At 37.9% G+C, this 27820-nt stretch overlaps 1 protein-coding gene across 9 annotated transcripts in view; it reads left to right on the top strand.

Annotated features, from left to right (window-relative positions):
* FAT3 (FAT atypical cadherin 3) overlaps nucleotides 1-27820 on the top strand; it is a 401772-nt gene that overhangs the window by 260418 nt on the left and 113534 nt on the right. For all 9 annotated transcript variants that reach the window (XM_017819708.1, XM_017819707.1, XM_017819709.1 and 6 more), the window contains exon 4: nucleotides 11823-11884. In XM_017819708.1, coding sequence (XP_017675197.1) covers nucleotides 11823-11884 — 62 coding nt within the window. The remainder of the gene's footprint in view (nucleotides 1-11822; nucleotides 11885-27820) is intronic.

The raw sequence follows: 27820 nt of genomic DNA, 5'->3' as shown, positions 1-27820 counted from the left end.
CAGAGCCCTGTGCTCAGATGTAAACAGCATGTTCCTCAGTCTTCTCATTGGTTTAGCACTACAGATCATTCTTGCAAACCTGACTGTTGTTTCTTTTGATGCTTTCACACATATACGTTTCCATTCCTGTTTTATCCATATGCATCCTAATATTTATGATAGGGACCTGGACAAAAGGGAGGTAGCTAAGGAGACTGGATTTACTCAGTTGGAAAAACCAAGGAAGTAATAGAGGAATAGCTTTGATTGCTCCTTGGGTAGACAATTCTACCATGCAGGTGTGAGAGGACCTGAGAGACCCATTTATGTGACCAGGGGAGAAGCACAGGTGAGACCTGGATCAAGTCACACACATGCTCCTTTCATGTAGTTCAGCATTGTTGTCTGGGGCCTTCAGAGGGTGAGGAAGTGGAATATGAGGACTTGTGCACTAACCAACTGTCAATGAGAATTTAGAAAGTATAATAGCAAAGAAGCATATGAGTAGTATTGGAGCAAAACAGCAGTGTTGAGCTTCAGGCAGGAGAAAGTAAAAATCAAATTGCGGTTATCCCTACAGCTGCAGTACTTCCATCAGCTGCTTGTCACTGCCTCTGGATGCGTGTTCTGTTCCAAAAGTAGTCCTTGCAGTAGCACCACTCCATTAATTTAGTGATGGCTTCTCTGTCATCAGCCCCACTGGTAGCAAAGGTTTGCTTAGCATCCCTGCTTTCAATCTCCTCTTCTCTGCTGGGATTGATGCCCATTCACATCCTCCCCCAGTGCACATCTCCTTATTCCTCTATCCCCTCTATACTCTCATTCCAGCCTCATTCTTTTCAGTCAGAGTTATAAATAGATCAGTGTTGTGGTTTAACAGCAGCCAGCAGAAATGGTACATGGGGTGCTGCTGAGACCCTTGACTGAGCAACTGAACATGGGGTTTCCTTGCCCTTCCTGCGCTCCATGTGCCTGCACATGTGGAAAGGATCCCACCTCTCCCTTTGTTTCAAAGCAAGAGAGAGCTCTTTGCAAATAACTAATTCCACTTCCCTTCCTCAGCCAAAGATTCACTGGTACCCAGGACCCACTGACAGGTGTTTGACAACGCTGGGGCACTGCACTAGCTTCGCAGAGAAAAGCAGCTGCTGTTCCTGTTCTAGTTTTGCTGTGTATTTTTGCTATTTTTTATGTGCTAAGCCACTGAAGTGAGGCTCACAGCTAATACAGTATTTTTCCCACTGATAAAAGTTTATAAATCCCTACACAAAGAAGCAAAAAAGAGGCAGATTTTAGAAAATGCTTTGTGCTGTTATAGTTGAGCTTTATGATATTGTTCGTTAATAATATCTTACTCTTAACAGAAGTCATTTTTTCCTTTATAGATCACAAGGCACTTTACAAAGAATGATACCCATTATCCCAGTTTTATGGGAAGGGAAACTGAAGCACAGAGACATAAAATGTTCCATGTGAGGTTACAGACCAAGACAGAGGGTGAGCTGGAAACCAAACAGAGGTGTTTCTTAGGCAGGAGAGCACCTTCAGAAGGGCAGCGGATCTTGACAGTGCTGTGAGTTCCATATCATGAAACAGGGCTATATATCTTTTCTATGAGGCTTCTTTCCACAGCTTTGTGTTCTGCCTCCAGATCAGGAAGGTCACCTCGTCAATGAATCATTTTTTTATTAGAGATGAAGATGAGATTGACTTGATCTGGCAAATCTGCAGGTAGCACAAGGCACTGCTCTCCCAGTACTGTGGCTTTACTGAGCTGAAGACAATTGCTGGTCATGAGGGATCAGCACCTTTTTTTTTTAATGCATTTGGGAGAAAAGCTGGTGTTGTTTTTCTGTTGCCAAGAGCTGTGCTTGGTTGAGGGAAAAATGCAAAATCACTTCTCTTTAAAAGGTAATGAGGGTGTCTAGATTAGAGGGGAAAACTGACAGCTGCGCCCTGCACATCCTCTGCACCTCCTCCAACATTGAGAAAAGAAAATACCAGGACTTCATCGTTCTGTGACCTATACATATGTTATACAAAAGCTTACATTGGAGACTTTTTTATTATTCTTTTTTCCTTCCTTTGTCATAATATGCTAGAGAAAAAAGTCGAATAATAATTCATGATGTATCCAGACACAAGGTGCAGAATATTTGCATAGCCCCTTTCCTCTGGAAGTGGCACCACCTACCCCTGCCGTGGATATTATGTAAGTCTTCATTTCTGCAAACAGTGACATTAATTAGCATAAGTTATAACTAAAATCTCGTTAGGCTCAATCGTCACTTTTGCAGAATTATGAGGCCTTTGTGCACAAAAAAATTAAAGAAAATTGTATAATGATTATGTGTGCTAGTTATTAAGCTAGCCACAAGTTAGATGTATTTATAGCTATTCCTGCCAGTAATAATGATATGCTAATTATAACCCAAATAGAATTCTGTAATTTCTCCCTGAAAATGAAAGCAATGGAGGGGGATGTTAAAATCTGTGCTGAGGCATCGTATTAGCAATTGGGTTTTTAGGCAACAGTGTTCTTCTTAAGGGAAGAAAACAAAAGAAGATATGAATGCTACTTCTTTTGTGTTTGTTTGAGCCTAAATAAAGAATTTGGACTTGAAAACGTTCTTACCCTACAAACCGTGAACTCCTGTGTGAAGTGTTTTAGTAGAGCTAAGCCCCTGTGTGACAGTCCCTCAAGGGCATTTGCTCAGTTGTTCCAGAGCATCACAACCCTAAGAGATGACTCAGGCAACAATGACAATGCGGAGAAATTGCTCGTAGGAGCCAGTGCATCTTGGGCACGTTGAATATCATCCGTCCTTTCATTTAAATAATGCAGCAGTGTTAATTTAAATAATGCAGACTCTGTCTGCAATCTTAAGGGCAGATCATGAGGGATCCCTCAGGGTCATAAAACAATCATTTTAGAGTAAGGCTTTCTGGGGTTGCAGTTTGAGTTTCATCCCACTTGAGTTCAGGCACTTCACTGAGATGCCTGAATGTACTTGGGGTCCTAAGTGACCACAGTCAAGTGGTGACTGTGGTTTGATACAGAAATCTTTGCAGACCTCATCCTGCTGTCCACAGCTAGTTTGGATGTGGCTTCTTCCTTACCAAACCCAGCTCACTGCCATCACTCCTTTATCAAGTAAGAATAACTATGATACTTTCCCTTCCAGAAATGTGAAAGAACTGGCTCCTTAAATACAACTCCTGACACAAGTAACTATTGAGGGTTATTATCAAATCAGAGATTTGAGCCATGCATCTGGGAGATAACAAATAAAATGTCAGCAGTAAAGAGCAGGAAGACAGGGTAAAAAAATAAGCCTTTTAGTCACAGAACTATTTGTCTGACCTCTGTCAAGTGCAAGGCTTTCAAACATATTTTGAAGGACAATATAATTAAAACATGAAAATAAGTAGAAAACCAGATAAAAGTGCTCATGGGTTTACCAGAAGTAAATCTTATCAGCCTGTCTTGATGTCACTAATAAGATAAATGATTTTCCAAGAAATACTCTGTGTGTCATCTACGTGGACTTCAGTAATGCATTTGATACGGTTGCACTGCAGAATTTATGAGGTACGAGGACACGGAGATTAATAGTCAAATTGATATGTGCGTATGGGTCTGGCTAAAGAGGAAATAAAAATTATGAGCCTTGAATAAGGAATTTGCATGCTGAAGGGCATACATTAACAAATTATCTCAAGTATTGGCTAGGCAAATGATTTGTTCGGTGGTTTCTTCAATTATGCTTCCAAAGAGGGAGTTTACTCTCATCCAGAGTTAGCAGGCATCGTCCAAACTGGAGAGTTTAGGGAAAGGGGTGGGGGGGGGTGGGGGGATGAAAGGATCTCTGAGAGTTTGAAGAGTAGAAATTAATTAATCAAGTAAACAAAATGGTGTATTTGAGGACTAATACATGATCTCTGCTCCCTGCCAGGTGCATCCACAGGAATCAGTAGTTAGGCTGCTTTAGCGGGGCTATGTAGATGTTATTGGAGCACAGTGTTCTTCATCCATCAGGCTTAGGAGGGATGAGAGTTGGAACTGCAGTGCAAGACGGGTAATGGCAAATACATTAGGTGAGAGGAAGCGAATAGAGTGTGGCTTGTTTAGTTGACCAAAATGAAGGTGCAAATTTTTCATAAATGCAGTCTGTCTGGAAACTGGGGCATTCAACATTCATGTTCTCAAACAAGCTTCCAGGAGGAATATGCGTCACAGAAAACCTGTCCACTCCACAAATGAAGAAGAATATTTAGAAGAGCAGTGGCTTTTCCTTCAGTTCCCGAGGACTGCGCTGGATAAGTTTTGAAGAATGAAAGGGAGTCCCTCTGAGTCCCCTGTTCTACAGGCTGAACAGACTGGCACACCATATTGTCACTTTAAACATATTCTAGGAACAAAAAAAGCCAGAATCTGCCTTTAAAGGAAAGCATAATCCAAAAATCTTCATTGAAGTGAATGTTTGCTGTGCATTTTGTTCAGAGTTTTGATATTTTCAGCAATAAGCTGATGGAACTCTTAAAGAGAGACAGAAGGGACAACCAAAGAGGAACAAAAAGGTTTTGCTTCAGCTTCTCCTTTATTTTTTTTCAGACATAACCATGCAGTAGAAAACGTAACTGTTTTTTAAAAACAATCATTTTTTTATATCTAGCTTGTTTCAAAGAGGTCGTTTCACTCTCATTGTCACCTCAGGAAAAACAATAAAGCAGCAGTCCTCCACATAATTGCACAGGCTCGCCTGGTGGGTTCTCTTTCTTGCTCAATGAAGTATCATTCATTTAGATCAGAATACAGTCTTTCTAAATTAGAGGTTTACATGTGTAATTATATAAAATGATATGTTTGTTTACATCTCCAAGTAAAATGTACGTCGTTTTCTATCATTTATCTTTGAAATTCAATTTTGCTTTGTCGATCCCTAATTTATTGCAGGAGATAAATGTGCTGTTAGAGTGTTTACAATGCCTCTCACTGCCTGTGGGTAATAGAATTACCCTGGTTATTGCTATTCATTTTGACATTTCTGTGGTTAGGAATACGCAATAGTTTTACGTTCCTGAATATACGGTGAAATCCTAATACTATTTATTGTGGCTGCACTTTTGTTTTTATCCATCTGAACTCTTAAATTTACTTTCAAAGAGTAGTGGGACAGTTGACAGCTGATGGCTATATTTCTCAGCAGCTGCATACTCTCTTCTGTGTTCAGTATATGCGTGGAGGGGCTGTGTTCATACCTTTGTGTGTACAGTTAATAAATATTTGACATTTCCGATAAACTCATCAGTAAACCCATAAACTCCCATATGAATTTCTGCTAATTCGGCCTTGGGGCTCTGGTGAACGAGCAGTGTGTATATCTAGTCAGTGAATTCATGGAACATTTTTGTAAAAACCACGTTCGTTTTACTTATTCCTTTTGTCTGCTTAACTGATTGGGTTAAAAGGCCTGTATTTTCAGCAAACAATCCCAAGGCATTTTTTTCCCATGCAGAGCTTTCAAGGGTAACTCTACAGAATGTTTCCTTTGATATCTTCTTGTGGTTTTCTTTCTGTATCCTTGTTCCTTACAGTATTTGAGAAAGGCAGATTGGGAAGTGCATCTGCTCTGAGCTGTGACAGTAGCCTTAGTGTTGCAGGATGCTCAGAGCCTCTCAGGGCACAAGAACTCTGCAGAGAAAGGTCTCTAATTTTATATTCTTGTTTCCATTTCAAAATTGTTCTCTTTGAAGGTAAGGATCAATATTTTAATAAGGACAAAGTTTCTCTCAGCACCTAGGGACTAGAAAGCTTTAAGACGAGACTTTGGCTAATCCATCCAGACTACTTCTGTGTGGGTGTTACAGGGCATGTATGGCCTCGTGCTGCCTGGCAGTCCTGGGCAAAAACCCTAAATCCACTGCGAGTGGAAAGGGTGTAAAGCATTTACTGATATGATTTGGAGCCAGGCAGTATGTTCTGAGGTTATATTTAAACCCCGCATAATAACCTGACGTCCTTAGTCATACTTCCAACCCATCCCACTCTGGTACTTTCTTAATGAAATGTTTTTTATGAATATGCAGAGCAATTAAAAAAAATTATAATGGACAGTAAAACATGCAGTAAATTGTATTCCTGTTAATCTTTTGTTGGGGAAGGGGAAGACGTTTCTTTCTTTCTCACATTCCTATCTCTATGAAGACATTCAGCTTTCAGCTTAAAATAGAAAAATTTATTTGGCTTCTTTTACTTTAGCCTGTTTGTTACCTGTCTTATACTCTTTTCATATTTCATATTAAACAAAGTTTAAGAATAAGAAATCAACTAAAAGAGTTCTTCAGAATTTTTTTTTAAATTATTCTTTATACTATAAAATTTGCAACACTTCCAGAGATAGCAGTAAAATATGCTGTCTCTCCATACCAGATTCTGTTATCTTTTAAGCAGTACTTCAGGAAACAGCTCAGGTAAGGTTATCCATCCACAGGTTGAATGAAAATAATTTAATTTCATAAGGAGAAGGCTATTGAACTCTCCTTGGCTTCACAGCCATATTAGGGAAATTCAATCTGTGTTAGAAAATAGCCTGTGGCAAACTAATTTGTGGTCCCTAAGTGCCATAGTATTGAAAAATATGTGAATTTCTTCTAAGTCAAGGGTCAGTTTAGTTACTATCACACCTACAGCCGTAAGCTATTCTGGATGTGTAGAGAATAAGCATCAGAATAAGCAAACCCACAGCAGTGTTTCCCTCTGTGTACTACTGTTGAAGCTATTCAGTGCTTCAAGATTTCCTCTGCCATAGGCTTTGCATTTAACAGCCCTTGATGAATTTTTCTTCTGTGGCTAAGTCCATGAATTAATTTGTTTCCAACAAAAATTCTTCCAATAGTGCATATATATTGAAAGAATGAATATCAGTAAATAATAGAACTAAATATACCTCTGTAAATATGTGCATTTTAAGATAATTTTTAATATTCAACTTACTGGGTAGACATAAAACGTCACAGACGTAAATATACATTGTCAAATATCTGTATATGCAGTATATAAGTATGTATTTGTATAGCATGGTCTATCTACTTCAGCACACAGAGGTTTTATTTCTGTGAGCACCCTTCTGTGAAACAAGAGAGCTAACTCAAGGCAGAGCATGGATTATTCAGTTGGAAAATCCTAATTGTCAGTTGACTACTCTAATTCAAGCATTTAAGGCAGAGTTAGTTGGCAGCTTTGCATTTGCCACCCCCCTTTCTGACTGCAAGAACAGAGGTAGTGAATGCCTTGAGTTTTCCAAATCAGAAAACATTGAGAAAACAAAGAAACGCTTTATTTTTCCAGCATATAAATTAATATTTATGTGCATAATCTACTCTGAATGACTAGTTGATATTTTATGAAATTTTTAAAACAGTGTTGTCCAATAAATATGTGATCCTCAGATGACAATTTGGGCTGTCATAGTTTTGGTGCTATCTCCTCTATCTTTGGCTGCCACCTTCACTTTGATCATCATCAAATTCTAAAAAAAAAAAAAAAAAAAATATAAAGCATTACTCATACTGTTAAATTCGTAACTACTGCTGATTTTATGTCATGATCAATGATGTATACAGACATACATGTGCATTCATCCACACACATACCTGGCATTACTTCTAAGACATCAGATCTATCACCAAGTTACTACTTGCTAGTAAGTTACATTTCTTCTTTTGCACTTTAGTAACTGCATACTTTACTAATTGCAAATGCAGAGTAACTCAGGTGGGTTTTGATCCTTTCACTGAACTTTTCCCTTCTTTAGCACATCTCAAAGTGCTAAAACCATTATCCCAAGCATCAGTGGTAAGTGTTGCTCAAATATCTGAGCCCTGATGACTGGTCATTTGTTTCCAAGATGATGCCTTGGCTGAAGATTGTATAGACCGATGTATTGGCTAAATTGTCAGGATTTCTTTGTGTTGATCCTGTTCTTTCTTTTGTGTCACTATGGCTACAACTAAGCACTAAGGCAGGTCTGCCTTTTTGCCCACCCTACATCTCTGGTTCTCCCACCTAGATTATAAAGTGATGGGATGAAGAACATTGCCATTTCTTCTCCATCTACATGCTGAATTTCCTTTTACAGGGGAATAATGCGGGAGACAATGATGATCTTATGCAGTGTACAGTGAGGAAGGATGGAGGTAGGATGTTCCACTGTTGGTGTCAGCTGGGACTTGTGACCATGTCCTGCAGTATTATGGGACAGGTTGTGAGGAGTGAGATTGTTCACCTTCCAGCATTTATGAACTCTGTAATAGAAGGGGAACAATAATTATTCATTTATTAAGATGGGGAAAATATTCCAACAGCAAAAGTGGCAGGTATCATAGAAAAGCAAGATTTATGAGAATATATAGTTACCTGCAAGCTGAAATACTGGGTCAAGCAATGTTTTGAAGTTTCACAAAACATTTCATTTATATAGTCTGAAGAACAGATGTGCCAGAATGCAGAGAGAGATGTTTTAACTCAGAAAGTCAAAGAAAAGTATGAAATTCTGTGATCGGAATAATATAACATTGCTTGTGAGCTAATGGTTTCAGTGTAAATAACTTTTCTATCGAATACAGTTTTCCTCTTCACTTTTATGGATGTTCTTAAAGATAACAGTTACAAATATCTCCATGATGGACCATGATGTTTCCCTGGAAATTTGAGAGAAACCATTTGATAGGTGTGCAACTTTTGAAGCTTGTTAGAGTTTTTGACTATTTTTTGATAAATGTATGCTACATTTCCCAGCTGGCTTTGGGAAGTTGTCCAGATGGCTGTGTCTATAAGGGCTATGGCACATATTGAAGATAGGAAAAAAAAGAAGGGTCATTTTTTTGTCACTGTCCCCTTGTGATTTTCTGTCATAACCAGGAGTACAGCCTAACATAATTTCTGTGGGTTAATTTTTCTTTGTGAGTTATTTTCTTTAGATAATGCCTTTACACCATAACAGAGTATGACAATTTAATGCAGCTAGATAAGAACTAAAACTGAGATATGGTCTCTTGTGCAAAGTCAAGTTTCTCTCAGTTGCCCCAGTATCTTGAAAATAAAGTTCTATATCCTGCTAAATATTGCTATTATTATGTGTCTATGGCATGGAGTACTGAATACAGAAGGGAGGTACACAGCAAGGTTTTCATAAAACCCAGGAAATTAATTTCTTTGAGATTGGACTGGTAAAGCTGTGGGTAGTCTTAGACATAACTGGTGTATTGGTTTTTTTAGTTTTGATGATTGCTTTTCAGAATTTCTTGAAATACAGTTTTGTAATCTGAAAGGACCAGATTCATATCCATACCAATACATGACCATAACTAAATAAATATTAATATCAAGTAATTGACACCTGATTTTGTGTGATATTTTAAACAGTAGCGTTGTACAGCATGATCTATCCATGACTTCAGGAATGTATGTGAAAGGGAGCAGCCAGAATACTGCAATGAGGCCATCATGAGTGTTGGATGGGACAGTTCCTCAGAGAACAGGAATATACATATGAGCAATTATTTCTATATATTTTTTTAACACCCTAATGAAACTGCCCAGAATGGGCACTTTTATGTAGAGCTGTCTTTAAGGCAAAAACAATCAGTTGTGCTGGTTCATGATCACCAAACTTCACAATCAGAACTGATGGTGGTGGCTTGCTACCTGCCCTTTAGGATCAGCTATTAAGTCCGACTGCTAAATCTTCTAAGATCTGCTACATTTAAAATGTAGGGAATTCTGTTGTGGAGATTTGTTATACACTTCTTTTAGAAGGAAATTCAGGTATGAAGGCACTCTGACCATTATTGCAGTCAAAAAGACTCTACATTGAAAAAAGGAAAACAAAATCCCTTAGTAATAACAGTAGTTTTGCAAGGAGGTAGATGTACTAGTAACAGTTTTAGTTTTACTAATGAAAGACAAGTACTATTTATTTTGACAGTTTTCATATTCAGTTTCAGATGTTAGCTCTTGCTCTTCAAAAGGAATGTGAATTCATCTGACTGATGAAGATGATGAGGACAGAGACTTTCTATAATTTACAGCTAGACATTTCTTGTTTAAGAAGAAAGTAGGTAGAGTTCACAGTGACACATTAGAAAGGAAGTAGAACATTATATGAAAATTACAATATTCCTAACTGTGATTAGGCTGTGCTTGATAAATATCCATAGTGCCTGTGCATGTGATGAATAGGGATATTTCAAATCTGAAATTTTACTTTATCAATTTGTTGGGGCTGAACTTCCTTCATAATTAGGATTTTCTTGCCTGCATCTTTGCTTTCTTTCTAGACATGGGGGAATCTTGTGTGAATGACACAAATTTATCATCCGTGCTGTCATGTCTGTTTAAACTCCTGCAGTGAGTAGATGTCTCCCATATGGTGTAGCTGTTTTGAATACTTACAATTGCTTGATGCAGGCAATATCAGTTGATTTGTTTTTTCACCTTTTTGCCAGCACTGGGTTCTTCCATGTAATTTTAGTGATGCACTCTGATTGCTGTTGGGTGTCACTTCTGTTGTCTAATAAGTCTTGTAACGAGTCTAAAATATTGGCAGCAGAGTGCACTTTCCTGTGTTCATATCATCCCATTACTTCAAGTAATATTTCTCCCCTTCTCACCAAAATAGGTAAAGTGATTCCTCCAGGGAGAAGCTGATAGTGTATGAGCAGTTGCAGCTGTAGAAGCCTTCTGGGACTAGAAGTGTTATGTAGATGTAAGATGCTGCTGATGGGTTTTTTAAGAATTCAAGGTCATCATGGATTTGTGTTTAGATGCTTGGCTAGTCTGATTAAATAAATAAATAGAATAGGTAATCCAGGGAGAATTTATTTTCTTGTTTTCCTTGATAATCTTAGAGACGAATTCTGGAGAACAGCTTGGTCCACTGGCATTGTCTCTAAAATCAGCTTTATCTCTAGGAAAAGTTGATCCCTTTGTTTGTTGGAATCTATCACAAAAGAAGCACATGATGCATTTTCCTATCCAAAGAAATGTTTTGTATGAGGGAAAACTCAAATTTGCCCTTTAAATCTCTAGTAAGAACAAAATAAAAAACTAAGTTATGTTCATAGGAGTTATGTGTCATTTTTTCTTGAGGGAACTTTGGAAGTGTTTCAGTTTCTTTTCTTGGTAGAAATCTCACAAGAGTTTAATCATTTGTGAAAGTACATTGCTTAAAAAAAGATATCTTGATCATCCTCATGTAAAAGGGTACTTTATTTTAAAGACTCAATTTGAGCATGAAACAAATTGATGAAATTGTAGTACAAAACCTTTAATGCATTATAATGATTACATTTGGAAATCATTATGTATACAAGTAGTTATTACAGAAATAACCTTCTTTGTCAAGTATTCTTGTCATGGAAGTAATCAGCATCCTATCATCCTAATTGTTTGAGAACTCTGAAATCTTTAATGAGGTTTTTTTACAGAAAGATTTCAGTCAAATGCAAATGATTCATTAAAACCCTTAATCATAAGACAAACAGTTATTCTTTAGTAAATTTTTTTATTCACTGTAATAAACGTAGCATGTTAACCATAGATACACAGTTAACTGTTTTTCAGTAACTTTTCTCACAGTATTTTTCATTAAAAGTCATTGTTAGACATACTGGTTGGACTGAGAATCAAATGCTTGAAAGATGTCAGGATACCTGTGTCTGATATAGGTTCAAATAGTTTTTTTCCTTCGAGTGTTTTAAAAATAAATTTGTCTTCGGGTTGGTAGACATAAATATTTTTCAGTCGGTATTGACAATCAAATATCATCCTTTTTTCACAGGTCTGATTACAACAACATCAAGAAAATTGGACCGGGAACAGCAAGCAGAACATTTTTTGGAGGTAAGTTTAAGTGGAAAATATATGCTAAATACTTAACTGATTTCTGTAGTTTAAAATCACTTCTTCCTGTTCCAGGAGAGTGGTATTCTCCTTTCTCTTAATTTATAATAGACTCACATAAAGCTGAGAATCACCTGATTATACAGAAGAAATAGAACATTTTGCAATTTACAAGCACAGGAAAAAAAATGAATATGCACATTTGTTTTCCACCTGTAATCTACTTCAGTTAAGTCTTTTATTGTAGCCCTTAAATTTTGTTTTGTATAGAATGTCCAGAGCAAAATATTATTTTTAAAAAATAGGTTGAATGACTCCAACCCTGTCAGGACTTTTAGTGTCTCAAGTAAACATGCTTAAAGTTTTGCATCTTGAATCTAACATATCAAACTAATCATATGGATGAAAGCAAAATTTGACCTTCCTCACATTCACTGCATCATCAGAATCAGTGAATTTTTTTAGCTTTTATGAGTTTGGACTGTTAACAACAATTTTCAAATTAAAAATTGACTTCTAAAAGGATTGTCAGCCATTCTCTTGGCCCTTATGATGAATGTTTATAAGTAGCTCACAAATGTTGGATATGGAGTGATATACTTGTAAACTACTGGTTTTGCCACATATGTTTTCTTTCACATTGCTGTACACCACGCTGGTTTTTTTTCCTTTGGGTAAAAGATCCTTGACTCTATCCTCTTGTCTGTTTGTGAAATGAGGAATTCTTGATTCCTCTCGGTACAAGTAAAAAAAGCCATGTTGTCCCACATAATCAATCATCCCTAGGATGATTTTAGAAAATTCTCTTCAAATCCCTATAAGCTAAAAAACATCTGGACAAAATAGTTCCCAGTAGAATCATTATCTGGCAACAAAATGTAGAAAAATGTACATTTGCATATTCCATATTTATTTTTGTTTGCTAGAAATACCAAATTGTTTTGGTTAGTGCAGAACACTAACCAAAGGAGAGAAGGGTTAATTATTAGTGTATAAGTTTGGGTTGTGTTTTTTTTTCTTGATAAATCACTGTAGATTCTTACACTTCCATGCCATAAATAAATGGAGAGAAATAAAAGGATTTTTCCCTTTTTAGGATTAATTAAGTTGGAAAGTTAGTAATCATGTGTTCCAGTATCTTCAAGGTTTCCAGTTTATACTGTCAGAATAGATCACAAATGGAATGAAAGGGGCATTGATTTTGAAATATATCTATTGATGAGAATCTTAGGTCTGGAAGTCTGTTTTGCTCAACAGAGCATCCTAGTGGATGACAAGTTAGCCATGAGCCAGCAGTGTGCCAGTGTTGCCAAGAAGGCCAGTGGTGTCCTGAGACACCTTAAGAAAGTTTGTGGTCAGCATGGCACAGGAGGTGATCCTTCCCCTCTACTCTGCCCTGCTGAGGCTGCATCTGGAAAGCCTGAGGGATCTGGGCCTGTTTAGCCTCAAGAAGAGAAAACTGAGAGAGAATCTTATCAATGCTTATAAATATCTTAAGGGATGGTATCTTAAGGGATGTGACCAGACTCTCTTCAGTGGTGCCCAGTGACAGGACTAGGGTCAACTTGCACAAACACAGGAAGTTCATTTGAATACAAGGAAAAACTTCTTTTCTGTGAGAGCGACAGAGCACTAGAACAGGCTGCCCAGAGAGGTTGTGGAGTCTCTCTCTGGAATTTGGCTTTAGTCATTAATATGAGTTAATGTATTCCTTCCCCTGAATTTTATCTCCTTTACAAAAATAACCATCTGCAAAATTTTGAAGACTGAAGATGTCATAAAGGGAAATTTGTGTCTCATAGGCTGCTCTGAGGCTTGTGAATGGAGAGTAAAGTGGAGGGCAGGCTACATAGAAGAGAAACACCTGAGCAGAGTGTAGTGCAGAAGTGGGGAAAACACATTGTAAAACCCACCTTGGAACAGTGTTCAGGAAGAGGAAACAGACTCTGGTAGAGACACAGCCCCAGTGGCCAAATTGACCCTTTGACCAATTGAGTTTGTGATGAAACACTGACCTTCACTGCTTTCTGGTGGGAGCAGTTCCTGCTGCACATAGGCACATGAGCTGGGGTCCACAGCCAGGCTGGTCAAGCTGTGCTCGTTCTCATGGCAAACTGAGAAACGTTTTCTAAAATGCCTGTCTGTCTCTGTGTAATTAACCCCCTGGGGAGGCCTTAATTGCCCAGACAACCGTGGTCTCCCAGTAGTACAATGTTTCCCTTCCAGCTTCATTTCATACCCTTCTTCCAGGAGTTTGTCTGATGTAAAAGAGAGCAAACTTGGCTCCCTTTGAAAAGCTCTGATTAGTACTTGATCTAGCAACCCTTGCTCCCCTTTGTCCAGTGTGTCTGTGTGTGTGTCTGTGTGTGTGTGTGTGAGGTGCTGACTGACTTTTCCTAGATACAACTTTTTAATTATTTTAAATAAAGTTGTCTCTTCTCTACCTGAATTTGATGGAGACGCTGTACCCTGTAGATACCAGCCAGTACTTACTTATCAAATTTCATTATTAACAGTATTTCCACCTCTTTCAGAGTGTTTAGGCAAATTAAGTGAAATAAGATAGCAGATGTTAGTCATTGTAGTTGTGTTTGGTGCCAGTGCTTGTCTCCAGATTGCTGCCCATGATAGCTTAAAGCTGCTCTTCTGGAGTTAGCTGTCCCTGTCCATACCAGAGGAAACATGAATTACCAGCAAGGACTATATGTGTATTTTTAAGGCTGACATGCTTAGGAAAGGAGAATCTAAGTGACTTCCCTTGCAAGTGCACAAGAATTCTGTTGCAAACTAAGTATTGAGGCTCAGGTCACATGTGCATCTCTTCTTCCTTCCTCCTTTAGTTATCTTCTTTGGATGTATGGACCTGTGTCCGCATGGATTTTTTAATGTGCCTAAGGCTGCTGTCACAGGCCTCCAACTTACCAAAGAGTATGTCCCGAAGTGAGGACAGAAATATGTGAGACCTTGAACCAAAAGATGAATGAGGAAGTCAGAAATTGAGTCCCCTTTATAATAATTGAGATTTTCTGTTTCTTTTGGTGATATTGTTTGGGGGTTTTTTGGTTTTTGTTTTTTTTTTTGCTTTGGCATTTTGGGAGGAGAAGAACAAATAGTATTTCTTCTCTCAGATTTTGCATTGATCATAGCATTGTAAGTGCTTTTTTTTTTTAAGTTCTCAAGTTGAGGGCTTAATTTTTTTGACAAATTCATAATGTCCTGCAAAGCTTCAGGTTTTATTTAGTGCTTGCTATCAGGTAGAATTTTTCTTCTTAGTTCTAAGTTGGGTGTCACTGGATTTTATATACAGGATGGTCTCTTTCTGTAGTGGATTCTTATTAATGGAATGCTTCTGCCTGAAATGGGAGGAAAATGACCACTTGATTGCATTACTTTCTCACATGAAGCAAGCCAGAAGCATTTGTTCTATTTCACAGACTTTCTCAAAGATTCTGTAGTTGGGATGAAGTGTTTAAATATCCATCTGAAAGAAGAAAAATAATCCTGAGAGTTACCTGCTTGCTTCACAAGTAAATGAAAAGAGCAATGTATTTCCAAGTGAGGTGCAACTTTCCGGTGCTTTTCTTTATTCTCCTTTAATAATTGAACGCATCATTCTCTTCTTTCCTTCTTTTTCTTCCTCCTTCTTCTGGATATGTGTTGTCTTCTATAATTTCTCTGCTAACACTTCACTCTTTCTGCTGTTGTATTATACTGATTTATTAAAAAGAGGAAGCTAGAAGTGGAGAAAATGAGTGGAGTTTGAGCTATGGAAAAAAGCACAAAAATAGTCTGGCTGTTTTTTTCTACCTACATTTTTTGTAGCTGCCTCTTAATCCTGGTATGACAGCTTTACAAACTCTAGTTATTTTGCTATGTGATTTTATGCAAACAGCTGCTGGAGAGATGGAGGTCTGATAATAAGCAGAAAAAATTAAACCATTTCAGGCAGGATCTGCACCCTTGTGTGGTGTCAGTTGATTTCGAGATGTCCAGAATATGAATAGGCCCTGGTCTGCTTTCCAGTGTAAGTGACAGCTTCATGGGAGAGGATTGTTGACTCCAGGCTACACTTCATTGACTTGTGCATTCAGCCTGGAAAGTGGATCTGAGCACATGCTTTCTCACCCTGAGCAGTTTTTGAATACGCTGTAGCAGATGTTTTGTTGCTTTATACTTCAGCACAGAAAGCCTCTGCAAAACACACCCACCGCTGAGGAGTTCAGCTTGCTGGAAATTACTGGGGCAAGACCTGTGTTTAGCAAAAGACCTAGCCAAAAGAGTTACAGGCTGGTGTGAAATTCTAGCAACAGTCTTTGAAATTTTATGATGGAAGAGATGAATTGTCTGTAGTGAGACATGACCTCTCTATCCTTTTGGTAGCGGTATATAATAAATTGGTGCTTTTAAAGTGCTGAAGCTATTTAGTCTCTCCTTGATGAGCACATGTGGTGCAGGCTTCTAGGTCATTTAAGCAGTTTTGAAAACTTTGTCCATAGTATATCTCTGTTCCTCCAAACTATATTTAAATTTACCACTGTAGATTCATTCAGAAATTATCTTTAACATTTGTCTTGGTGGAAAACTTGTCTATTCAAAGTGTCTCTAAAGAATAAAAGTAGTTGTTAATAAGCATGGGGAGAACTTTAAATCTCTTCAGAAGTGACAAAGAAACTGAAGCCAATAGGTTTAAAAATAGTGTTACTGCAGCCTTAGCCTTTCAAGGTCCAAGTCATGTACCCTAATTAATGAGAAGTGGGACCAGAGCGCTGGCTTAGTGCCGCTAATTTTTTGGCCAACTTAGTGCTATGAGAATAGTAACAGTGCTTCTCAAATGCCCTGCTTTTGTCACAAATCAATATATACAAGCTTCATCAGTCTTTCTGCTGTGGTACTTGAGCACAGCTCTAAGAAGGATGTCAGTAACGGTGCAAGGGGTTGTAATGAAGATAAATTGCTAAATGTGATGTGAGTGTCAAAATACATGGGCTGGATGAAGCATATTGGTTTCTATTTACTGTAAGTACACTAAGGGTACAATAAACTGTGTTACATGGTATGTATTTATATGCAGTAATTAAGAGGGAAGCATAATAATATGCTGTAATTGAAGCCTTCTAAAAAGAATTCGATTTTCCACTCATTTAATGGGAAAGGGTAAATGTGAGGGAAATGTTGATAGAAGGATTATAATTTTATTTACTTGGAATTTGGTATGGAATATCACAAGGGGAGTCACTTCTGGAAACTTTATGGCCATAGTTTGCAGGGAGAAGGAATTTAAAAACTCACAAAGTGGCATTTAAAAATAGCACTACCTCTCAGTTCTTCCCACAAACACCACACTGGTAGTTCAACTTTGGACCAGCGCTGTATTCTCCACCATCCTCCTCTTTTTCTCCAGCATCTCCCACACAAGAACTTAACAAATTTAACTTTGTTTTGCTGCTGAGCTTGCTCAGCTAGGCTGTAGCCTTTGCTGGTGGTGATGCCTGAAGTCGGTGGTCCTTTGTGAGAAACTGCAACGTTTTCTGAAGACTATAGGCAGCCGTGTGGCAATATGCTCATGTATATTTTTGCAGGAGAAGTACAAAAGTTGAAGTTCACTGGGTTTATGTAGCTGAATAGTGCTCTACAGAACACTGATTGCTTAAATCCTGGATTACGAATCCATGTAAGCATTTGTTTCATGGTTCTTTAGCATTGCCCACATTTGGCAGAGAAAGCTGCATTTTTTCTCAGTGACATGCTGGTGATGGTGTAAAAATGAGGCAGTGTGTCTGATTGAACATTTTGTCTGAGGTTTAAATTGTTCCAAAAACACATGCCTTTCCCTTTTTAACATTGAAGCCTATCAGAAGATGCAAGGGAAATTTAAAAAATAGGTAAATATCCTCTTATTTCTATCTTGAGCTTGAAAAGTATTACTGGCTGTGCTGGCTGGAAATAAGAGAATTATTTTAGTTATTTCTAAGACATGTGAAATCTATCTAGTTGAACAGTTGGTATATAGAGGCAACTTCCTAAAAAGACAAGATATATCAATGTCTGCTTCAAATGGTGACATGATGAACTTCAATGTCAACTTCAAAGTTACAGGAAAAAATAAAAGGAAAAAAGTAAAGAAAGGGAAAAAGAAGAGAAAGGCAGGGGAAAAAGGGAAGAAAATAGGCAGTTCTAAAGAAAATTTAAAACATGTTCATCTCATACAAGCTCTCCATGGGTTTTTCGGCAGAGGAGAAAGCTTCCTGTTGGACAGGTCAGCACGGTACTGGATCTAGCAGAGACACGAGTTCTGGGCCTGCGAGGCACACACTGAACTCACTCACTCCACGGTACAGATTTCCATCCTGCACCCTGTGTTCCTCTGCATCACTGTTCTAGAGATGCACGGGCTACACTTGCTCCACCTCCCCTTCCCCTCCAGATACTTTTTTTTTCTATCAAACTGCTGTTTTCAGGAATAGCCAACAACTTTCCAAAGGCAGGAGATGACTGGAGGTTAAAACTCTCTTTCAGGGACAGATTTGCATATGACATTGCATACTGCTTCTCATGTGTATTCAGGCAGAAAGTCTTACATAGCAAAATATGGGGGAAGTCCTGGTGTGATTCATCTGTCTGCAGTGATAAGTGGTCTCCTCAGCTAGACTGTTGTCTCTAACTTAACATGATCTGGTAAGATGAAGAATTATCAAGTGCATAACTGAAAATATTGCTAGTTTGGTTGTTAAGTGAGTGGTCTCTGTGCAAGAGATATGAACAGAAATTCTAAAATGCAAAATAATTAAGGCATGGCATTTTCAGAGATTATTCTCTTTTCTTTGGTTACTTCAAATTTCAATGGCTCACAGGTATCCCTTTATTTTAGATAGCATCTTGAGAAGTAACACAAATGAGAAAGCCTAAGCATTGGGAAAACTGAGTTTGATAACTGTTCTGCATCTGCATCTGTAATTTTAATTTTGTTTTCATATTAAATAAAAAAAGAATCTCTTTATAAATTTATAATAATGGGGCAAATTAAGTTTGGATTGAAAAAAAAGAATTGTGTGTTTAAAGTCTGAAGTATTCCATATTACATTCAGATAGCCATTGAGAAATGTGCCCATAACTCTGATGACACAATATATATACCAAAGGAAAGGGGCAAGAATGGGTCCATATATATCAAATACTAGTGGTGGCCCTCAGCTAATTTTAGTTACTCAATGAAACACCAATAGCCTTGAGAGACTGGATGTTCAAAGAATGTCTATGATTTCCACAGAATTTGTAGACTGTTAAGTCAACCCTGAGATGCTTTGTTTGCTTTTTTGACTCGTGCTAATGATTGATTTCAGTTTTTATTTTTTTCACTAATATTGGCCTCATTCTTTTAACTTTCTCAAGATTAGATTGATTTTCTTAAAAATGTTTTGCACGTACTAACACCAGAATGATGTCAAGGACAAACATACTACTGACAGTTCAATCAGTGCATCATTTATATCATAGTATCTGTTTCTGACCTCTCGGAGAGTGTTTAAGCCGTTCAGTACTGATACTGTATGGAAGTTCTTACCTGGCAGGATTTCAGTCCAGCATTAAAAATCCCACACCTTTTTTGGTTAATCCGTTTTATTGATTCAGGATACCAATAGTAATGAAGAAAAGCAGTCCTCTTTTCTATCTTTAATGAGCTTCCTATATCAAAAATCTTCATAATTCATTATGCAAAACGTTGGGGTTTTGTTATGAATGCTTGACAATGATAGAAATTAGTTGAATAGCTTATAGAACTTTTCTAGATGTATTGTAAGCTTGTGTTAATTTATTTGCATATTAAAATAAGAGCACAGCTCATTTATTATTAATTCCCTCCTTAGCTCTTGGAAAATATTTGATTTTTCCAGTTCATCGATATATATGATGAGAGATTCACCATCTACAGTGGAATACTGCCCCAAGTATATTTTTTCACAAAATCATGTTTCACTGGACAGTGAGTCTGCTAGAAATGGGCAGGGAACAATTGATATTATGATCCAGGTTAGAAAACCTACCAACTGTTTCAATGTGAAGTTGGCCCAGTATAAACATACAGATGATTTTGCAGGTACTAATTCAGGTTCGTATTTTGTAGAGCATGGCAAGAGCGGGGTCATCCAGAGCTAGGGCTTAGATTCACACACTGTGTCTACCATGGCTGTTGTGTCTCATTAGAAAAATCACATTTCTGCTTGCCTAGAGATTTGCCTTAGTCAAGAAATTATTTGCGTATATGTGGCATTTGCAGAGATGAGGGAGCTTGTTTTACAGATTTCATGAATCACTGATCTGAACTGTTGGGTCATGGAATGAAGAAATGAATATCTGCAAAGCACAGCACTGTCAGCTTTTTCATGCCGGGCATCAAATGCCTCTTTTATAATTTTCCTTGTGGACCCACAGCATTCTAGCAGAAGGTCTTGGCTCTAAGCACCTCATAGCATGTAAGCATGGAAGGAGATACTCAGCGTATAGGCTTTGTGTGCTGTCTTATCAGGCAATTTCCGCCTCTTTTAAAGGCATGACAGAGAAGATCAAATCCAGGAAGGAAATTCAGCCTGCAGGCTGCCACCCTGCAAGGTTCTGGGCATCTCCGGGGAGCCTAGAGAAGTATCAGCATTTCCTTGACCTTCTGGACCTAATTAAAATCTCACTGGACTCAGCATCATGCAGTTGTGCAAGGAAGTTCCCCTATGATTAACTAGCATTATGTTAAGACGTGATGTCACTGTGGAGAGGGGACGGTATTATGCTGGGAGCTAGTTCAATTCCTTTGCTTACCCTGAGCAGTGTGCTTAGTCTGACTTCAGTAGCAATGATTTTCTTAAAGTTATCACTGATAAATCCCCAGGATGAGAGAATTAGCTATTGGTGCCCATGGCTGCATTTCCCCAGGTGAAATGGTGAGTAAACACATGAGAGTAAAGCAATTTAAATCACACCCAACACCTCTTTCTTATGTTCTGTTTGCAGAACTACAAGATGGCAGAGCATTGCATCAATGCAAATGGGTGGAAAAGTATTATTAAAACACCAAATACTATTGCATGCTTTGAAAATCAGGTCTGCACCCAAGTGTTAAATGCTGTTGAAACAGAGAGGGATATATTAATGGTCTTCCTTCGTGTTTTATGAATCATTTCTCATGCTAAGCTTGTGTAGGCAAATTCTGTGGTTAATCTATATCAAGCTTTTCAGTCAGGATTTAGAAGTTTGGTCTAATGTTGCTTTCTCACTGAAGGATTAGCTCACAGATTAGCTCAGGGCTAACAGGTTTTTTCTTCATTGTATGTTTCTTAAGATCTTTAGCTCTCTTTTTTATGGGCTGGAGCCCACCTACTAGGCCCAAATTGGTTGGATATACCCTTTCAGGGTATCTCCTTTGACAGGCTCACTGCTTGGTGAAACAAAGAGTCATTGTGCATTTGCTAAATCTTCACATTTGTTTTATGAATGTACCAATGTTTTAATCTTCTGCAGGAGCAGCAGAAAATCTTTCACATGATTTGAATCTATTTTGGATGTGCAAAGCCTTTGTGTTACCTGAAGCATGTCTGCTTTAGTGCTGTATCATGTTTTTTATAGCATGTGTAATACCCATCAGCTGCAAGGCTGTTAATTTATGTCTGTAATGTTTGAGCACAGACACATGCATGCAATACACACACTTTTTGCAGACATCCCATTTCTCTGCCTTCACAACTAAGACCAAGCTAAGAGCTGCATTTGAGGCAGGGGAGCATCTTCTTCTTCAGTTAGGAATACACTACATCTGTACTAAAACTCTTTCGGGGTACAGGAAATGCCTTTTAATCAATCCATCATTTAGAAACATGGCCTTAAACAAGTTTTGCATCCATTTGTCCTTTCTCCCAGGGTGATCTGTACTCAGCTGTTCAAAATTCATACTTGTTATTCCTAAAAAAATTTAATTTGGGGATATTTTCACAGTGACTTCACTTTCTACCACCATTTATACACACCAAATCCAAGTATCCTACAATACTAGGGGATTGTAGGGATCTCAGCACTAAATATCCTATTCCTTTGTCTTGAGTGGGCTTTGGGTTGGTTTGAGACGTGTTCTTTGATCACAGGCTGTTGCAGTGTCCATGGAGTCTGACTGGAGATGGTTCCCAGGACACCTACAACCTTAAGCAGTCCCTTTCCTGGATCATCCTCAGTTGTGAGCTATTTGGTTTACAGGCAGCCTCTCCACATGGGAAAAACTGGAACAACTCTTTCCTTTTGCAAGTTCTTTTAGATTTTACTATCTTCCCAACAGCTGTCTTTTTACCATCATGGTAAAGATAAACTTTATTCTTGAGGTCCAATCCCTTGAGTCATACTGTCAATATAGAATCACATAATCTAGGTTTTGTCAGTGCTTTGCCCTCTGATTTATTTTTTTTTTGTCTTCGCGTTGCTAGTGCTCTTATTATCCAGGATTTTATAATTTCCAGTACTGATCATATATTAAAAACTCTTCATTCCATAAACCTGCCCCTACCAGTCCGTATACGTGGTGAGAACCTTTTTCTAGTACACATTGAATACACGTTTTTTTGAGTCTCATCACATCTCGCAGTCTTCTCACGTAGCCTGTACTATCTTTCTGTATTTTCCCTCTTTATCTGATCTTTCATATTCCCAGATCACCACGCTGTCCCTTCACCATATAATCCTTAAACATTCATCTTTAGCAGAAAAGACATACTGGAAAGGGTAGGAAAATGTCAAGGAAAACTGTGGTAGTTTGAAAAAATTAGGGGGGTTTGGTTTTTTATTTTCATTTTAAAAATAATTTGTTATGGCAAAAGTGCATCATTGTGTGAAATGTGCTGAAATAAGATTGGAGTATTCAGCATAATTTGTAACATGACACAAATTAAAGTATTTACTAGGCACCTTGAGATAAGAAAATCTCTAATCGGGTTGAGAATCAGTTTAGTAGGCCTAATGACACTTTTTTTTCTCCCTAAATATATTATCATGGAACATAAGAATCCTAATGTTTTTCTTATCTGACTTCAGCTTGAGAATAATCAGAGACCAAATAGTTATTTTGCCTTTTATGGAGATATGATTTAAACAGAAAAGTACAAAGGCCCTGAAGCATCAAGTGCTATGAGATCTGTCCTCAAAAACAGTAATTTTCTTTTCACAGCCTAACAAATTTCAGTTGACAGGAAACAGATTAATCTCCTCATTCTCAAATGTAATATTGCTGTTTGCTAATCTCTCATGATACAGAGACATTGAAAATGTTATCATAGCAATCCTAGAGTACATTTTATGGTTTGGCAAAAAATAAGACTTTCTTTGGCAATGACTATTCTAAATATTCAAAAGCAAGGATTAACATGAATACTTGAGAGCAAAAATGTTAGAATCAAAATAATGAGTTATTTTTTCTCACATTCCCTAGGAAAGTAAAAAATACAAATATTACTAATAGCAGTCTGTCAATTTATGGCTTCTAATTTTCTGAGATTCAGCATATTATCTTTAATCCAGATACCAGTAAATAATTTAATATTTTCTGTCATAGCCTCAAATATATTTGCTTTTCCCTTTGAATCTTCTTTCCTTCCACTATTCTACCAGATAATTTTTAAAGGGTTGTATAAAATAAAAAAAAAAAAAGGTGTTCTTAACCCTAAAGGCCAAACAGTTTTTTTGAAGACTTTATTGGAAAAAACAGGGGGAATATAAACACATGGTTTTATACTGCCACACTTTTTAAAAATACAACACATGACCACAGTTTAAAAAACGCTTACAAAATTTCTAGGAAGTCATAAGTTTTAGACCACACATTTTAGCTAAGAAGAGATAATGCTTTATTATCTGATGTATCAAAGTCTCTGTTGACCTCTGAGAGAGGGAGAGGACAATGAGACGAGTGCATTAGCTTGGTCTCAAAAAACTGTAATGTACAACCAAAGGAATAAAAATATTAACTGACACATGAGGTTCATTTGCATACTCTCCTTATCCTCCTGACCAAAACTCTGTTGTTCAAATGGACCTGCACAAACTCTCTCTATATAGCTCTCATAAACATATGGACGTATGTTTGTGGGATTAAATTGAATACTAAAGCCCAGCTTTTGTCTTTTTTTCACTGGCATTTACAAGGATATGTACAGTTAAGGATCTTTCACTATTTTTGTTACAATCCACTAGATACTGCCTGAGTCTTCACTTCAGCACCTCAGTGAGGGACTGGCATTTAAAAAGTAAAATAATATTTTCTTTATATGCCTTCTCTTCAGGCATTCAGTCCTCAATATCCGACTCTCAGTGTGAAAATATCCATTGAAAGCTGTGGCATTTTTAATAAAGAAGAGTGAAGTGTACAGAAGATGTGTTTTTTCTGCAGTACTGGGAGGCAGTGCCTGGCAATGGATCACAGTGGTGACAGGACTCCCAACTTCCAGCAAGCTACTCAGCTCCCTAAAGAAATCCTTGCTGCTGCAGCACAGTGCTCAGCATGAGGCAGTCATTTATCCTGCTTCTTGACAGAGCAAATTACCCAACTCAGAACTGTGGGCTGTGCTTTCAGTACCTCGCTCAGTGCAGGGCTAATTTAGTGTCCCTTCCCTCCTTTCCACACTGTAGGATGGACTGAGAGCTACCTCACAACTTCTTACCTTGAGACACACCGCTGGTTTCTCTGGGGTGCAATGTGCTCCTTGAATTGAATACCTTGAATCCTTAAAAAGTACTAGCTGAATAAATTACACATTCATGCTCTATTTTCTAGAGGTTATTGAGCACACATTCACTAGACTTACACAGCAAAACAGGAATTGCATCTTGAACTTTGAGTGAAAAATTGCGTTTGCCTCACTAAGCCTATAAATAAGATTTAGATATTTTGTCAGATCAGTAGTCTATGGATTAGACCTGCTCCTAATATTCCATTTCTAAAACTGGATACACTTTTGGAGAACAACTGTATTTATATATTGTATGGAGCTTATCAAAGGAAGCAGTGGCAGCATTTATGGGTAGTGTCAGCCACATCATGAGCGAGATCTGCAGTACTGACCCAGCATCTAACCGTGGGGATTAATGCATGGGCCTGGAATATCTGATCCACCTGTGCCAAAGGATCATGCCTCCTGTACTGATCCTGACAGGATGCACTTGAGCTGTTTAAGACCTCCCATACACCAGGAGCTTTCTCACGGCTATTTCCAACAAAGTACCCGGCCCCTTTAACACCTCCTGAGACAATCTCAAAAGCAAAGCAGCTCCTAAAACTCTTTTTTCAATCTTTTCTGCTACAAACCAACAAAGCAACTCATTAGAGGGACTCTTTTCCTCTTCCTCCCTTTCGTTCCGTTCATCTAGTGAGGCTAATTGGACAGTCATAAAATGAATCCAGGGAAATTCTCCTTCTTCTCCCATGTATCAGTCCTGCACTAACAGATTGAGCATATTGTCTCATGTGGTGTTTTATTGTCCTCCAGACCACATTATCTGCAGGGCAATCTCACAAAGGTTGATAGCATTACTAGGTTATCTCTCGATCTGACATTCTTGCTCATCACTCTAAATCCAGTCATTTTACTAGTGGCATTAGACACCATTGCTGAAGTTAATTGGGTGCTGCTTGCCATGGACTGCAGACCCAATTGCATAAATTGTAGATGATTGTCCCTGCTCTTAACTTTCATTTCACAACTGGGAAAAGTATGCGTGGGTTGATATACCTGTCTCTTGAACCACACTCTTTGACATTTGCAATCCAATTATCGGTCACCTTGGCCATTTATTCAGTCCAGCTGTCCTCCCGTCGGTATGCTCTGTGTCAACACCTACTCCATACACTGCCCTAATGGGAAAATAAACAGTAAATTATGAGCCTATATAAATCCAATAAAAGTGATTTTGACTCCATAAACCATGGAAGTGAAACCGATGTGCTTTATGCAGTTGCTGGTCTCCCAGGTTGGAATTGCTGCTCTGTATTTTTGAATGTCGCAGCTTACTGGAGATATGGAAGTTATATATCTATTGAGGGCCTTGGTGCCCTTACAGTAAGAACATGAACTTTAAGGGCTATGCATGGGAAGATTTCTGTATTATATTCTTGAATAAATGGGTGTCATTGGTAGAAAGCAATAAATTTCTGTTAATGATGTTTTATTAAATATTTCCTTTCCCAGATAAAAAGTATTCTTCCTAGACTCACATTTTACATTTGACTGACCCTTTGCACAGCAGTGAATGCCATCCTGTGGCTGCAAAACCCAAATGCATGTGAAAGACTAATTCTGCAGAAGAATCAAAGTGCTAAGAATATTTTAAAAATTGTGATTTTTAAAATTCCTCCTGCACTGCAGGAGTAGAATATCATCTTATTATTATTCAGACACATAAAGATAGTTTTCCAGGACTCCAGGCACTATGTAATTAATTAATTATTATAATATTAATTGATTAATTAATATTAATAACCTGGACATTTTAATGTGTTCCCAGTGTTACTCTGGGAAATTAAGTTTTTGGGACAGGATTTTTTTTTCAACACATTTGGAATGTTAAAACTTTGGGACAGCTTTTCCTGTTGTACTGTTGCCCCCAGTTGACTGTTCCCATACACATACCTACTTATTTATGTTGGCAGTATGGTCTTGACACATTCTGAAAATTATTCATATACATTGCTGTTCACAGGATCACTGGCTATGTGTGTAACAGATTGAACCAACGGAGAAAAAAAATCATGCTAAAGAAAATAATGGCATGTGAAATTACTGTTTCTTAAAAGTAAGCAGAAAATCCCACACTTGGCTGAGTATTAAATAAGATCATAATATTCAGTTGTAATGCATACAGTGGTGATGCTGCAGTGGTACACACCTTTTCGACCCTTTAGCTGAAGGCTCACAGCTTTCAGGTACACATGCAGCTTGAAGCCCAGGGCTAGGAAGAAACTACTGAAATTAGGTTGTTGAGTTCTATGTACAGCCCCATTCTCATCAAAGTCAAAAATTCCCATTGCTTTTCAAGTCTGAGGATACCACAACTGACCAGTACTTCTCCACCAAGAAGACGTCTGTAATTCTTTGTCTGCTGAGACAACATGAGCTCAGATCAGCAGGATAACACTTGTCTTTAGACTTTCGTGTGTGTCTCTAGCCACGCAGTATGTGAGTGCCCCGCCGTCCGTGGTATGGTTGGGAATGCTGAGACTATTCAGACATTTGTGGAGGTTTTTAGACATTCAGCAGAACTGAAAAGAAAACTAAACTGATTATGTGAAAAACAGGGTTACAGTGAACCTGTCCCTAAACATACACTTAACTGTGTCAGTCTTGTCTAGTGAAAGAGAGCAAGGTTTTTACTGTGACTGATGAAACAGAGTCCTAATGCACACATCAGGGAAGGGGCTGATTGTTCTCATTCTTTTTCACCACAACAGTTATCTGAATTTCAGTTTCATAGGTTTTGTACTGGACACAACACTGGAGCCCATTTTCCAGGTTGAGTTTTCCAAGTTAGAAACTTAACATGGAACAAATAAAAAAGGTGGTCCAAGAATATGAGTTTTGCTTCAAAATTGGAATCTTCATTTTTTTCTGTGTATAATCCCATGGTGTTTCTCAACCAGCTTGTAAAATTGACCCTATGTCAATGTAAACTGGATGGTAGATATTTACAGGACATTTAAAATCGAAGACAAGTAGAGATTGCAATAATAAGGCTTGTCTGTTTTGCCTATTAGATGAAAGTGTGATTAAATATAGCCCAATTAATGCCTGTTATCTGTCCAAAATTGATTTGTAACAGAAAGTTGTGAAGTAGGCATCAAGAAGGCAAGTATAATTTTTTATTACTAAAATCAAAGCAATTATTGATGTGATTTACTTTAACCTGATCTGACAAAACCAG

This window comes from Lepidothrix coronata, unplaced genomic scaffold (assembly GCF_001604755.1).
Source record: "Lepidothrix coronata isolate B3197 unplaced genomic scaffold, Lepidothrix_coronata-1.0 Scaffold76, whole genome shotgun sequence".
Taxonomy (NCBI): domain Eukaryota; kingdom Metazoa; phylum Chordata; class Aves; order Passeriformes; family Pipridae; genus Lepidothrix; species Lepidothrix coronata.
This window is presented reverse-complemented; position numbering and strand designations above follow the sequence as displayed.